The 15646-nt window shown below is 39.2% G+C and overlaps 1 protein-coding gene across 7 annotated transcripts in view; it reads right to left on the bottom strand.

Annotated features, from left to right (window-relative positions):
• Positions 1–15646, bottom strand: part of FRAS1 (Fraser extracellular matrix complex subunit 1) — a 460403-nt gene that overhangs the window by 271321 nt on the left and 173436 nt on the right. For all 7 annotated transcript variants that reach the window (XM_074396330.1, XM_074396331.1, XM_074396334.1 and 4 more), the window contains exon 4: positions 12097–12189. In XM_074396330.1, coding sequence (XP_074252431.1) covers positions 12097–12189 — 93 coding nt within the window. The remainder of the gene's footprint in view (positions 1–12096; positions 12190–15646) is intronic.

Here is a 15646-nt window from a genome sequence, read left to right as displayed (position 1 = left end):
CATTAATTAGAACTAAACTCTAATATAGAAAAGCACTTATAAGGGGTAAGAAAAAGACATTTCAAATTTTTAAAATAGCAACAAACTTATAGAATGTTCAAATTTATTAACTGTAAAAAAATACTAATTATAAAATAAAACTTGGATAACATTTTAAATATCTGATATGAAAAGACTTTAAAATTTGCAGTACCTAGCATAGCCGAAGCTGCAGTAAAGTAAAAGAAATTCTCTCATATACAAAGCCTTCTCTCACAATAACACCTGGAATCACTTAACCAGGAGAGGCCTATGCAGGATAATCACACTTGAAAAGAGGATGCACTATCTGTGGTGTTTCCCCTGGGCTTATCATTAAACACAGAAGACTGAAATTTTAATGACTAAAGATGTCACAGCTTCAATACTCAAACTCTTTAGATGCTTTGACCTACTCATTTCACTTTTTATAAGTTATCTGGAGAAAATGATTAATGACACACAAAAGCCTTAAATACAAGAAACTCCATCTACTGCTCTTTACAGTGAAATTGGAAACATTTTAGTAAAAACTGGAAGGTACACAAATATCTAACAATAGGGAATCATGTTCTCCAAGAGTACATTAAGGAACTATTTACAATATAATGTTTGTAAAAAGGCAAGACATAAAACACAGCATAATTCCAATTATGTTAAAATACAGATCTGTATGTATTATCTATCTATCTCTACTGTCAACCTCTCCACCAAAGCTGAATGAACATTAACAGTGGTTTTCAGAGTATTAGGATTACTGGTGATATTTTTTCTTCTTGCATACTTTTATCTTTTCCAGATTTTCCCCAAGAAAATATATTTTTGTCATCAGAAAGCAAATTATTGTTTAAAGTATCTAATGAATTATTTATATATCTTAAAGTCAAAATTAAAGTCCTAAAGACTTGTGCATGTGGCCAAGTAAATCCTTGGTTTGTGCAACTGCATAGTCTTTAAATTATATATATTTGACTATATATTTAAAGTCAAATCTTAATGTCTTAATTTAAAGACTGTATAGAACAACTTGAAGTAAACTTCTTTTTATTAAAAATTAGAAGACTGCTTAAACATCTAGACATTTCACTTCATAAAACAAGACCTTTAGTTACCACCAAGAAACATCTCTGTTGTTTCCAAAACATTGCAGTCACATGACCTTTCAGACAGACAGCAGAAAAATTAATTGTAAAAACAGCCTGCCAATCACCAGAGTTGTTCATCTGTAAAATTAGATGGCTATATTAGCTGATCTCTTCAGTACTCGCTCTCCCTGATCATGTAAATTTATTATGTAACCCAAGAGATATAAAATTAAGCAATAGGTTCTCCCTTCCCAATAAGCTTGAGAATTGTGGAAATTAAAAAAAAACATTCAGGCCAGGTGCAGTGGCTCACGCCTGTAATCCCAGCACTTTGGGGGACTGAAGTGGGTGGATCACTTGAGGTCAGGAGTTTGAGACCAGCCTGGCCAACATGGTGAAACTCCATCTCTACTAAAAATACAAAAATTAGTCCCAGCTACTTGAGAGGCTAAGGTGGGTGAAGTGCTTGAATTCAAGATGTGGAGGCCACTGCACTCCAGCCTCGGTGACAGAGTGAGACTCCATCACATACACACACACACGCACACACACACACGCACACACAAAAGGCTCCACTGTTTGATGTCAAAGCTATGGAAGAAAGTCCAGACTGTGATCCAAAGTATGCATCATGATGAAAAGAAATCACTCTCACATCTTTGGAGGAGACAAGTCACCTAAGTTCACTCCGCTTTTATCTCTTACGCCTGTCCCTGAAACAGTGTTACCTCCTTCCCCAGAGTGAGTGTTCTGAGGATTGATAATGCATGTAATACACCCAGCCTAGAGATCAAGGCATCAGCACCTGCACACACACACACACACACACACACACACACACACACACACACACACACACAGATAGTTTTCTCCATATACATTTATGAAAGCATTATTTCTTATAGACACTGTAGCAGCAAAGAGAGCTCTGTAAAATGAAGGAATAATAGATGCACAAAGCAATGCTCCCACAGGACCCAGTTTTACCTGTGCCATCTTAACCTCATTAATATCTTTTTGAAAACATGACATTTTGACACTGGGCAGAAACAACCTCTGCAGACATCTTAAAAAATTCTGCGTAGTCAACTAACAAGTTGGTTTGGCTGTTGACATAAGTCCAAAAGAAAGATAAGGTCATAAAGCATTTGCCTGGCTTACTGACAAAACAAAAATATAATTTTCCTTCATATAATTTGTTCCTGTTATGGAGTTAAAGATCCAGAATACTAAATATCTAGGAATGTTCAGTGCATATTATAATTACATCCTCTACTTTGAGGAGAACAAGGCTCAAGAATTCAATACTTATTTCTTGCCTTACAGATATAAATTAGTTCTCCTTTTAGCCTCACAGAAAAAGTGAGCAGGGCTGTCCCTCCCCACTCCTCTGTTCAATCGAATTGGGCACTAGGGCATTACCACCTGCCATTTCATTTTTCAGTAAACCTTCAAGACTCATCTACTCAGATTTGACATTATCTGGTGCTAAGATTAGATTAGTAAAGAGGAAGAGAAGGGGGATTCATGGTCCTTCCCCCCCCCCTTTCACAAGGTAATTTGTGGGGAAAGCACAGGAAAAAAATACTCAAACAACTCTAAAACACATTTGAGGCTTGCCTCCCTGGCTGGTTGGCATGGTGAGGCACAGATCCAAAAGTTAATTTCAAAGTATAGCTTTGTGAAGGTCATAGATGAAATGATCCCCTAAATCTTGGCTATAATAAACCCATGCAATACTCTCAAATAATCTGGAATCATCCAAAAGGTTCAAGTGTTTTCCTCACTCCAGGAAAGATCCTCAGACTTGTCTTGACTTGCTGAAATGCCAGTTGTATAAGATGCTGCCTCCTCTGCAAGCAAAGGAGGTCCTCTCCCGAGGCTCCACTGTTTTATTAAGGGGTAGTCTTCTCATGCAGCCCTTAGCTCAGCCAGTCCTTCACTTTCCTTTGTTTGAACCATGTTCCTCGGAAACAGTATTATTTCAACAGCTTCCCTCCTGCCACACCCAGTCTATCCTAAATCATCTTCTCAATCTCTCTTAGGGGAAAGCTTCCACTTCAGATCACCATTCCAAAGTTTGCAAAACACCAGACTATTTTATAGCTATTGGGAGACTCCATTACCTCCCCTATGGGAGGCAAGCCAGTGGCCAGAGAGAAAGGGTCACTGCTATTCAGCAGGAGGGAAAAGTACTCTGAAAACTGCTCCCCAAACAAGCAAGAAAGGAAATGCTACAAGAGTCAAAAATGAACAAACAAACAAAACTAGTGATGCAAATGATGAGATGAGACTCAGACCAGACAAGCGTTTAACCCACTCAAGAAAATTAATACACTATGGAGTGTTTGGTAAGAACATAGGGGAAGTGAAGAAAGAAAGGGAGGAAGGACAGAAAAACAAGAAATAGAATTATTTTAACTTTATTAAGACTAAAAGTAGAAGATTTGTCTTGCCTTAAAAAAATCCATCCTCTAGCTCTATTTGAAGAAGCAACCCACTAGAGATTTTTTTCCCCAAATACGATACTTTTGAAATTCAGCCTTTTACTCAGTTACATTAAGTACCAGAAATATAACATTTTCAGAGGGAGTAAATTTTGAAAGTCACATTTACAAAGCAACACATGGTTATGTTCTTACCCAGTTTAGCACTTTCTGCATGGTGTATTTTTGCAGAGTGATGAACCACAAGGGAGGTGGGGAAAAGAAAGACCAGAGGGAGAACTTTCTGAACTGTCCCAGCAAAAGTGGCAGGCTAAGAGGATTTCTAACTAACCCATGGCAGATCTGTGTGGTCCTAGAGCTACCCAGCCACACTGGTTACTGACCAACATGCCCTTAACATGAGGTCATAGAGAAGTTGGAGAAAATATTTACTATTTTTTTAAATTCTTTTATTCACTCATGTTTATTGAGCACCTGCTCTGGGAAAAGATCAGTGCCAAGTGCCAGGTAGGTGAGAGGCAGGGAAGATCATTGTAAATATTTAGAAAATATTGTCAATATTCTCAGGCATCTTAAACTAAGAAAAGAAGATTGCATATGTGCACACACGTGACATGAGAATGCATATGATGTCATTAGAGTGGTCCATGCAAAGATTTACTGAATTCTGATTTCCATGTCCCTGATACCACCTCTTATTTGATATGTCTGTTTTTTTTCCACCCTCTAGATCCTGGCCTTATTTTGGTTCCTAATAACTCCTTCACTTGAAAGATTCAAGTTGGTGTTTTTCATCTTGAACCATGCATTTATCCGAATCATTCCGAACTGGCATTGTTTCCATCACCACTCTGCCCTGCAGCACTTTTCAGTTTATAGGGATCTTCTTCTGTGACATTTAAAGACAAGATCACCCTACGTAACACAGGCTGAATCAAGCAGCACATGGTGATATGTGGTATGAAGACATTCTCAGTGTCAATCATACTTGGGTGTCTTTCAGTAACACATTATGTGGAAGTGAAAGAGTGGCTTCTTTGTATAATTCAGAAACAGTGACTTGAGTAAGAAAATCCTGCCCCACAGGGAAATGAGCATGATACTTTCTGAGTTTTAAGTCCCCACACTGAATAGCAGCCCAACACATTCCCAAATGAGTTATTACTGCCCACAGACCAGGAGATTCCCAGGCTGAGAAGTGCCACGAGTTTCCAGCATGGCTGTTTCAGCTGGCACAGTGGGTCTCCACACAAAAACTCACACAAATCTGAGATGCCATTTCAACTGGTGCCTGGAATGCCTGGGAGAGAGAGCTGCCCATTCAACTGAAAACAAGGGGGCTGAAACAGGGAGCCAGGTGATCTCACTCCGTGGGTCCCACCCCCACAAAGACCAGGAATCTGAAATGCTCTGAATTGAGAGTTTCCCAGTAAGCACAGCTGGACCTGAGATGGTTCAGCTCTGAGGGGGGGGGAAGAAAGTCCACCACTACCAAGGCAGTCCACCATTACTGAGGCAGTGTGCCATTTCTGAGGCAATCCACCATTACCGAAGCAGTCCACCATTACTGAGGCAGACTGCCATTGCCGAGGAAGTCCTAACTCTACTTCCCTAAACAAAACTGCAAGGAAGTTCACACAGCAGCTGGGCAGAGCCCACAGCAGCTCAGCAACACCAATGCTGCAAGACTGTGACTAGGCCACCTCCTTGCTGGGCAGGACAGCTCTTAAAAATGGCAGCAGCATGTCAGGAACTTATAAATAAAGCCTCACCTTCCCAGGACAGAGCATCTGGGAAAAAAAGCAGATATGAGTTCTGCTGGAGCAAACTTAAAGGTACCTGCCCAGCAGCTCTGAACAAAACAATGGAGCTCACAGCTCAGCACTTCAGCTCCTACAAGGGACAGACTGTCTCCTCGAGCTCAGTCAGCTCCTGACTCCCGTATATTCAAAGAGACAATTCATAAAGGAGAGCTTAGGCTGACATTTGGTGAGTATCCTTCTGGAAAGAAGATAACAGAAGAAGAAACTGGCAGCAGCTGCTGTTCTACAGCTGCTGCAAGTGATCCCCAGGCAAGCAGGGTCTGGAGTAGACCTCCAGCAGTCCTAGAGCAAGGAGGGCAGGGACCTGACTGTTAGAAGGAGATCTAAAAAAAAGAAAGAAAGAATTTCATCATCAACAAAAAGGTTGTACACTCAGAGATCCCAACTGAAAGTCACCAGCTACAAAGATCAAAGATAGATAAATCCACAAAATGGGAAGAAACCAGTGCAAAAAGGATGAAAACACCCAAAACCATAATGCCTCACCTCCTCCAAGGGATCACAACTCCTCACCAACAAAGGAACAAAGTTGGTTGAAGAATGAGTCCAATGAATTCACAGAAACAGGCTTCAGAAGGTGGGTAATAACAAACTTCTCTGAGTTAAAAGAACATGTTCTAACACAGTACAAAGAAAATAAGAACCTTAAAACAAGGTTTGATGAAATGCTAACAAGAATAAACAGATTAGACAATAATATAAATGACTTGATGGAGCTGAAAAACACAACATGAGAACTTTGCAAAGCATACACAAGTTTCAATAGCCGAATTGAACACCCAGAAGAAAGGATATCAGAAACTGCAGATCAACTCAATGAAATAAAATGAGAAGGCAAGTTTAGAGAAAACAGAGTGAAAAGAAATGAACAAAGCCTCCAAGAAATATGGGATTATGTGGAAAGACCTAATCTATGTTTGATAGGTGTCCCTGAATGTGATGGAGAGAATGAATCCAAGCTGGAAAACACTCTCTAGGGTACCATACAGGAGAACTTCCCCAACCTAGCAAGGTAGGCCAATATTCAAATCCAGGAAATCAGAGAACACCACAAAGATATTCCTCAAGAAGAGCAACACCAAGGCACATGATCGTCAGATTCACCAAGGTTAAAATGAAGGAAAAAATGCTAAGCACAGCCAGAAAGAAAGGTCGGGTTACTCACAAAGGGAAGTCCCTCAGACTTACAGAGGGTCTCTCAGCAGAAACCCCACAAGCCAGAAGAGAGTAGGGACCAATATTCAATATCCTTAAAGGGAAGAACTTTCAACCTAAAATTTCATACCCAGCCAAACTAAGCTCCATAAGCAAAAGAGAAATAAAATCCTTTATGAACAAGCAATTGCTCAGAGATTTCATCACCACCAGGCTTGCTTTACAAGAGTCCTTGAAAGAAGCACTAAACATACAAAGGAACAACCAATACCAGCCACTCCAAAACGTACCAAATGGTAAAGACCATCAATTCAATGAAGAAACTGCACCAACTAACGGGCAAAACAATGAGCTAGCATTAAAATGGCAGAATCAAATTCACACACGACAATATTAACCTTAAATATAAATGGGCTAAATGCCCCAGTGAAAAGACACAGACTGGCAAAATGGATAAAAAGTCAAAACCAATCAGTTTTTGACTTTTTATCCAGGAAACACATCTCACATGCAAGGATACACATGGGATCAAAATAAAGGGATGGGGGAAGATTTAACAAGCAAATGGAGAGCAAAAAGAAAAAAAAAAGCAGGAGTTGCAAACCTGGTCTGTCATAAAATACACTTTAAACCAGCAAAGATCAAAAGAGACAAAGAAGACCATTACATAAGGGTAAAATGATCGATGCAACAAGAAGAGCTAATGATCCTAAATATATATATGCACCCAATACAGGGGCACCCAGATACGTAAAGCAAGTTCTTAATGACCTACAAAGAGACTTAGACTCCCACACAATAATAGTGGGAGAATTTAACTCTCCACTGTCAATATTAGACACTAGACAGGGTCAGGTGTGGCTGGGGGTAGGTTTGGAGGTCTGCCGGTTATGCCAAGGTCCCCCTGAGATTCGACCGGGGAACTGGATAGATTCTTTCAGGTACTCAATCAGGAAGCTGGAGGTGTTAGACGTCAGCCCCCTGCATCCTTCAGTGGACCTCCCTCCGAGAAACACAGCCAGGTCCTGCCTTCTGGGGGCCTGAATATTTCAGAGCTAACGTGGTGGGCTGTGCAGAAGGGGGCTGTATCAACATGAATTAGGGAACCAAAGTTGCACTATCTGGGCCCAGATTGTCTGGTTGGCAAGAGCAAAGTTTCCGTTGATGAAACAGACATCCCACAACAAAAACCCAGATGAATGAGACAGAAATTTTTTTTTTCTGAAACCAAACACAAATACTCTTTATTTATGGGATATCATTTTACATCAATTTCATTGAAACCTAAAACCAGTTTGCTGTACTCAAGTTAGGTGGCATAACAGTATTTCAGTTAAGCTGGGAGTCACAGGACTTGCACACTTTTATGAATGTAATGCAAATACTGATGACACGAAGCATTCACAGTTATAGGTTAGCTGCTGTCATTTAACAGTAACCCCCAATAGAAATTATTTTATGAAAAAAGCAACCCATGTTTTGGTCTCATTTACAGACACCCAACATTTTAGTTGGTCAATGAAATCTATACATTAATTATACAACATATGAAAGAATAAAGGATAAGGCTTACAGAGGTATTTTAGCAGTTGTAAGAATAACAATCAAGGGCACAAACTAACTTTTAAAGCTTTCTGTATAAACTTCAAAAGCACTGTTAAAATGGAGACAAAAGAAATCTACTGTGAAACCAGTTTAGACAGATTAATGAGACAGAAAATTAACAAGGATATCTAAGATTTGAACTCAGATCTGGACTAAGCAAACCTAACAGACATTTACAGAACTCTCCACCCCAAATCCACAGAATATACATTTTTCTCAGCACCACCTCACACCTACTCTAAAACTGACCACATAATTGGAAGTAAATCACTCCTCAGCAAATGCAAAAGAACGGAAATCATAACAAATGGGCTCTCAGACCACAATTCAATCAAATTGGAACTCAGAATTCAGAACTTAACTCAGAACTGCACAACTTCATGTAAACTGAACAACTGGCTCTTAAATGTTACTGGATAAATAATGAAATAAAGGCAAAAACAAAGATGTCCTTCGAAACCAATGAGAATGAAGACACAATGTACCAGAATTGCTGGGACACATTTAAAGCAGTATCTAGAAGAAAATTTATAGCAATAAGTGCTCACATGAGAAGCAAGAAAAAATCTAAAATCAACACTATCATCAAAATTGAAAGAGCTAGAGCAGATCCAAATACTCAAAAGCTAGCAGAAGACAAGAAATAACTAAGATCAGAGCAGAACTGAAGGAGTTAGAGACAAAAATGCGTTAAAAAAAATCGATAAATACAGGAGCTGATTCTATGAAAAGATCAACAAAATAGACCACTACCAAGATTAATAAAAAAGAAAAGAGAGAATAACCAAATCAATGCAATAAAAAACGATAAAGGGGATATCACCACAGATTCCACAGAAATACAAACTACCATCAGAGATTACTACAAACAGCTCTACACACATAAATCAGTAAACCAGGAATAAATGGATAAATTCCTGGACACTTACACCCTCCCAAGCCTAAACCAGGAAGAAGTCAAAACCCTGAATAAACCAATAACAAGGGCTGATGTTGAGGCAGCAATTAATAGCCTACCAACCAAAAAAAGCCCAGATCCAGATGAGTTCACAGCCAAATTCTACCAGACATACAAAGAGGAGTTGATACCACTCCTTCTGAAACTATTCCAAACAATCCAAAAAGAGGGAATCCTTCCCAAATCATTTTATGAGACCAACATCATCCTGATACCAAAACCCAGCAGAGACTCAAAAAGAAAAGAAAACTTCAGGCCAATATCCATGATGAACATAGATGCAAAAATCTTCCATAAAATACTGGCAAACCGATTGCAACAGCACATCAAAAAGCTTATCGACCATGATCAAGTAGGCTTCATCCCGGGGATGCAAGACTGGTTCAACATATGCAAGTCTGTAAATGTAATTCACCACATAAACAGAACCAAAGACAAAAGCCACATGAGTATCTCAATAGATGCAGAGAAGGCCTTCAACAAAATTCAACAGAGCTTTATGCTAAAAACTCCCAATAAACTAGGTATCAATGGAATGTATCTCAAAATAATAAAAGGTACAGCAAACCCACAGCCAATATCATACCGAATGGGCAAAAACTGGAAGCATTCCCTTTGAAATCTGGCACTAGGCAAGGATGCCCTCACTCACCACTCTGATTCAATATAGTATTGGAAGTTCTAGCCAGAGCAATCAGGCAAGAAAAAGAAATAAAGGGTATTCAAATAGGAAAGGAGGAAGTCAAATTGTTTCTATTTGCAGAAGACTCCATCGTCTCAGCCAAAATCTCCCAAAACTGATGAGCAACTTCAGCAAAGTCTCAGGATACAAAATCAATGTGCAGAAATCACAAGCATTCCTATACACCAATAACAGACTGAAAGAGAGCCAAATCAAGAACGAACTGCCATTCACAATTGCTACAAAGAGAATAAAACACCTAGGACTGTAAACAAAGGATGTAAAGGACCTCTTCAAGGAGAACTACAAACCACTGTTCAAGGAAATAAGTGAGGACACAAATTGATGAAAAAACATTCCATGCTCATGGATAGGAAGAATCAATGTTGTGAAAATGGCCATACTGCCCAAAGTAATTTATAGATTCAATGCCATTCCCATCAAGCTACCAATGACCCTCTTCACAGAACTGGAAAAAACCACCTTAAACTTCGTATGGAACAAAAAAAAAAAAAGGCCCACATAGCCATGTCAGTTCTAAGTAAGAAGAACAAAGCTGAAGGCATCGCCCTACTTGACTTCAAACTATACTACAAGGCTATAGTAATCGAAACATCATGGCACTGGCACCAAAACAGAGATATAGACCAATAGAACAGAACAGAGGCCTCGGAAGCAACACCACACATCTACACACATCTGATCTTTGACAAACCTGACAAAAACAACCAATGGGAAAAAAATTCCCTGTTTAATAAATGGTGTTGGGAAAACTGGCTAGCCATGTGCAGAAAGTAGAAACTGGACCCCTTCCTGACACATTACACTAAAATTAACTCCAGATGGATTAAAGACTTAAACATAAGACCTAACACCATAAAAACCCTAGAAGAAAATCTAGGCAAAACCATTCAGGACATAGACATAGGAAAGGACTTCATGACTAAAACACCAAAAGCATTGCAACAAAAGCCAAAATAGGCAAATGAGATCTAATGAAACTCCAGAGCTCCTGCATAGCAAAAGAAACAATCATTAAAATGAACCAGCAACCCACAGAATGGGAAAACATTTTTGCAAGTGGATGAAGGATATGAACAGACACTTTTCAAAAGAAGACATTATTGAGGCCAACAAACATATGAGAAAATGTTCATCAGCACTGGTCATCAGAGAAATGCAAATCAAAACTACATTGAGATACTATCTCACACCAGTTAGAACGGCAATCATTAAAAAATCTGGAGCCAACAGATGCTGGAGAGGATGTGGAGAAATAGGAACACTTTTACACTGTTGGTGGGAGTGTAAACTAGTTCAACCATTGTGGAAGACAGTGTGGTGATTCCTCAAGGACCTAGAAATAGAAATTCCATTTGACCCAGTAATCCCATTACTGGGTATGTATCCAAAGGATTATAAATCGTTTTATTATAAAGACACATGCACACACATATTCATTGCAGCACTGTTTACAGGAGCAAAGACTTGGAACCAACCCAAATGCCCATCGATGACATACTGGACAGGGAAAATGTGGCACATATACACCATGGAATACTATACAGCCATCAAAAATGATGAGTTCGTGTCCTTTGTAGGGACATGGATGAACCTGGAAACCATCATTCTCAGCAAACTGACACAAGAACAGAAAATCAAACACCACATGCTCTCACTTATAGGCAGATGTTTAACAATGAGAACACATGGACACAGGGAGGGGAGCATCACACACTGAGGTCTATTGGGGGAGAATAGGGGAGGGACAACAGGGGTAGGGAGGTTGGGGAGGGATAACATGTGGTGAAATGCCAGATATAGGTGACAGGGGGATCAAGGCAACAAACCACATTGCTGTTTATCACCTATGCAACAGTCCTGCATGTTCTGCACATGTACCCCAGATCCTAAAGTGCAATATAATATATATTTTAAAAATTTTTTAAAAAATATTTACCATGAGAGTAATAACATCTGCTATTCTCACCAGCTAAGGGTTATTCGTAACTATCAAAGTAAATATGTATGTAGTACGCAAAAGGAAGAAAGTACTTTTATTATTCAGTATCACAACTTCTTCAACATCAACATTCTCAGACACAAATTCAATCTACAAATATGTACGTAGTGCCTACACAATGTTTTACTCCTATGCTACAGGAAACCTAAATGCTCACAGAAAGTCAAATGGGCTTCAGATCCTCCATTGCCTGGGCAAAGAAAATAAAAAGCAAAACTCATCAACACAAGGTTAACATTCAGCTTTCCCTTGTCAGAGATTTGCAGACATAGAATCAACCTTGGGTCAGAAAACACTTACCTCGTGGATTTTCTTTTCATGATGGCAAGATCCTGGAGTCCTCAAAACACATTCAGGGCAGCATTGGTTGGCAGCTATTTGAAGCACTTCTCCCTGAGCATTTAAAAGCAGCTCAAATTAAAACAGAGGCAGCACACACTGAGTCACAATAGTTCATCAGACCCCAAGTCATCTTACATTCACCAAATTTCATGAATTTCTGAGGTGACAACAGAAAAGATAAAATGACCAGACTGAAAAAAAGGTTATGTGCCCAGAAGAGCTTCACTCAAAGATAAAATGAATCCCTTTGTAAAAGTAATTTCCTTAAAAAAAAAAAAGTCTACACCTTTTCACATGTGGTGAAGTTGAGACTTTTTTCACTAGAAATGCTTGGAGTTTCACACGAGGCAAGCAGTTTCTACCTGCTGGGAAGAGGAAGAAGACTCAGGTGGAGGGTGGCCACAGAGCTGGCAGGTCTTCCAGCTATCTATGTCTTAGACAGCCTAGGGTAGTCTAAGCTCCAATCTCCTGTCTCAAGTAAAAGTTACCCATGAGAACTTCAATCAGTGCAGCAACTGAAGTTTTCATGGGTAACTTTTACTGGAGATATGAGATTGGAGGACAGAGTTCTGAGAGTAAGTAATATCTCTGCAGAGGTATCATATATACACACTGTGGGAAGCTGAGTAGAATTCCTAGGCTCTAGTAAAGATCTGTATTGTTTTCAGGGCTTTTATTGTTGTAATTGTGTTTCTTGATACTATCAAGAGAATAGGCCACCACCTGATACCCCAGGATTTATTGGGGAGGTGTCACATGTCAACCATCCATTCACCACTGTAAAGAATCTGTTTAAGAGTTATTAAAAATATGGAGTGAAGAGCATTAGCTTGTCTTTGAGGCCCACGACTCTCATGTTAGATCTTTTTACTCATGCTGTTCTTTTACTTAGGATTTTTCTCAAGTCTAGCGATGTGTCAGAATAAGCAATGAGTGATTTTGATCAAAAATGGTAGGAGACCCTACATTAGCCAGTAAGTCATGACTTATCCACAGGATAAAAGTCTACCAAGAATTCCACCAGTAGAATAAAAAAAAATTGTGTGTGTGTGTGTGTGTGTGTGTGCGCGCGTGTGTGTGTGTGCATGCACACATGCATGAGTGTGTATTAATATTATTAATGTTTATTATTTATTCTTGGCAGCTTCCATTTAAAAAAGAATTTTACCTATGAGAGAATTCTAACATTATTAATTATATCTATAGGAGTGGATGGGAAAAAGGACTAAGTTTTTATAACCACTAATTCACAAAACAGATAAATATATCAGTAACAGTGACCATCAAATTCCTATTTTTTTTATAAAGGATAAAAGTTATATGACATTGGATTTTATGAAATTATACATACTGTGCAACATTAATCACTTTTCAGAAAAGTACCCTCTAAACCCCAATATAAAACTGTACGTGTCTGATTTTTACTAAGAAAATTAGAGAAACTAATTTAGCCCGATTTCCCCTAAGAATTTTATACAGATAGAAAATAACATGATCTAAGTGTTGTCGATATTCTAACACAGAAGCCAGGAGCAAGGGGAAAAGGCAGGTAGAATGGAAGACTTCAAGGAATGTTTCATGCACCTAAATGAGTTTTCTTTGTTTTACGTAAAAGCTGATTTTCAAATTTAGCCCTCAAAGCTCATTTTATAAATATGATATGTATGTGTGTTTGAATGTGTGTGTATTTATTTATTTGTTTGTTTATTTTGCTAGTGGCAGTAAGGAGAGGGGAGAGGATGGTTCCCAACTTGGTCTGTCTGTTGAACTTCTGGTGGAACATGAAAGAGGTAAGTTAAAGGAGGAACAAAAATTTTTGCATGCGGGTGCTTAAAGAATGAGAAGCAGAAAGTTCCTGCCACCTAACCCTGTAACCCTGAATGGCTTGGTGAACTGTGGACTGCATGGAACACAAAGGACTCCTTCTGCAGGCTTTTCAGTGTCCTGCTTTAGAAAGTGGTTGCAGGGGCAAAAAACATCAGTGAAGATTGTCGGGGACAAGATTATTTGCTTAGGACCTAGAAGAACCACTGACAATGATGATAGTTTGATCATTATAGCTAACACCTGTTGAGTGCTTACAATAGCAGGGTACTCCTCTATGAATTTATATGGATATGGGTATGTACATATATGCATGTATAGACATATACATATATATAGAGAGAGAAAGTTAATTTAATTTTCACAACAACTTTATTAGGTAACTGTCATTATCTGCATTGAGGTTTGCAGCCAAAACCTCACCGTGTAATGCCATGTTTCTTTGCATGGTATTGTTCTTTGTGCAGACATGTTCTTCAGAAATGCTTAGACAGGATAGCTTCTGACAGAACTGGGTTAACTATTCAAGGTTCTAAATACCTTTGTGTTCTTTCTCTCAATCTTCTGCACTTTGGGAGGCTGAGGCAGTTGGATCACTTGAGGTCAGGAGTTAGAGACCAGCCTGGCCAACATGGTGAAACCTGATCTCTACAAAAATACAAAAAGTAGCTGGGTATGGTGCCACATGCCTGTAATCCCAGCTACTTGGGAGGCTGAAGCAGCAGAATCACTTGAACCAAAGAGGCAGAGGTTACAGTGAGCAGAGATCATGCCATTGCACTCCAGCCTGGGCCACAGAATGAAACTTTGTCTCAAATAAAATAATAATTTAGTTACAGCAGTGATTCCTGAACTTGTCCCACATACTAATGTAAGAGTACCACAGCAGATACGAGTAACAGCAACACATGCTGCTGAAAGCACAAAAGAAAACTCAAAAGCAACACAGTAGAGTGAAAATCTCACTGGGACATGAGCCAAAGCCTAAGGTTGTCGGCATGGCCATGCCACCTCCTAGCTCTGGGTAAGTGACTCAACCACTAAAAATCAGTTTCTTCATTTACAGACTGAGGATATCTGACTAAATGATTTCTAAAGGTCCTTTCTAGTTCTTCCATTCTATGATCCTATTTCATTACTTGAAATAAAGAGCCCAAAAGCTCTGCAGAATATTTCCATGATCTTAGAGGTGAAGTTTCTTATGGTTGGATCATCTGGTTCAAGCCTCTCATTTTACAGATAGGGAATCTCCTTCCTTAGAGTTCATGCTCTCTGATTCCTATATTGCCTTGATCCACAGATTTACTGATCACTCAGTAAAGACCTGACACCTGGATCTCTGGCTTTTTTCCGCCTGTGTCTAGGTGATTCTGGACACCTTCAATGCCCATTAAAATGATATTTTATCTTTGTACACTCCTAACCACCTCAATTCAAGTGATTTTCATCTCTATTTGACAAAGCTATGGCCAACCTTAAAGTCTGTCCACACTCCAATGAACCTGGGCCTCCTAGTCTTTAGCACTCTTTCACCCTTACTGTCACTCATCTTCTCATTTCCTCCAGGGAGATCCTTGAGCACTTCTTTTCCTTCCAGTCATTCAACCCATAGCTGGCCTCCCATTCTCCTATTCATGTAAGCCTCAATGTCCAGAAACCACTCCTTCTAATTCACTTACTCTGC

Source organism: Saimiri boliviensis, chromosome 3, assembly GCF_048565385.1.
Source record: "Saimiri boliviensis isolate mSaiBol1 chromosome 3, mSaiBol1.pri, whole genome shotgun sequence".
NCBI classification, from domain to species: domain Eukaryota; kingdom Metazoa; phylum Chordata; class Mammalia; order Primates; family Cebidae; genus Saimiri; species Saimiri boliviensis.
Note: the sequence above shows the minus strand (reverse complement) of the source record. Positions and strands in the feature narration are given on the sequence as shown.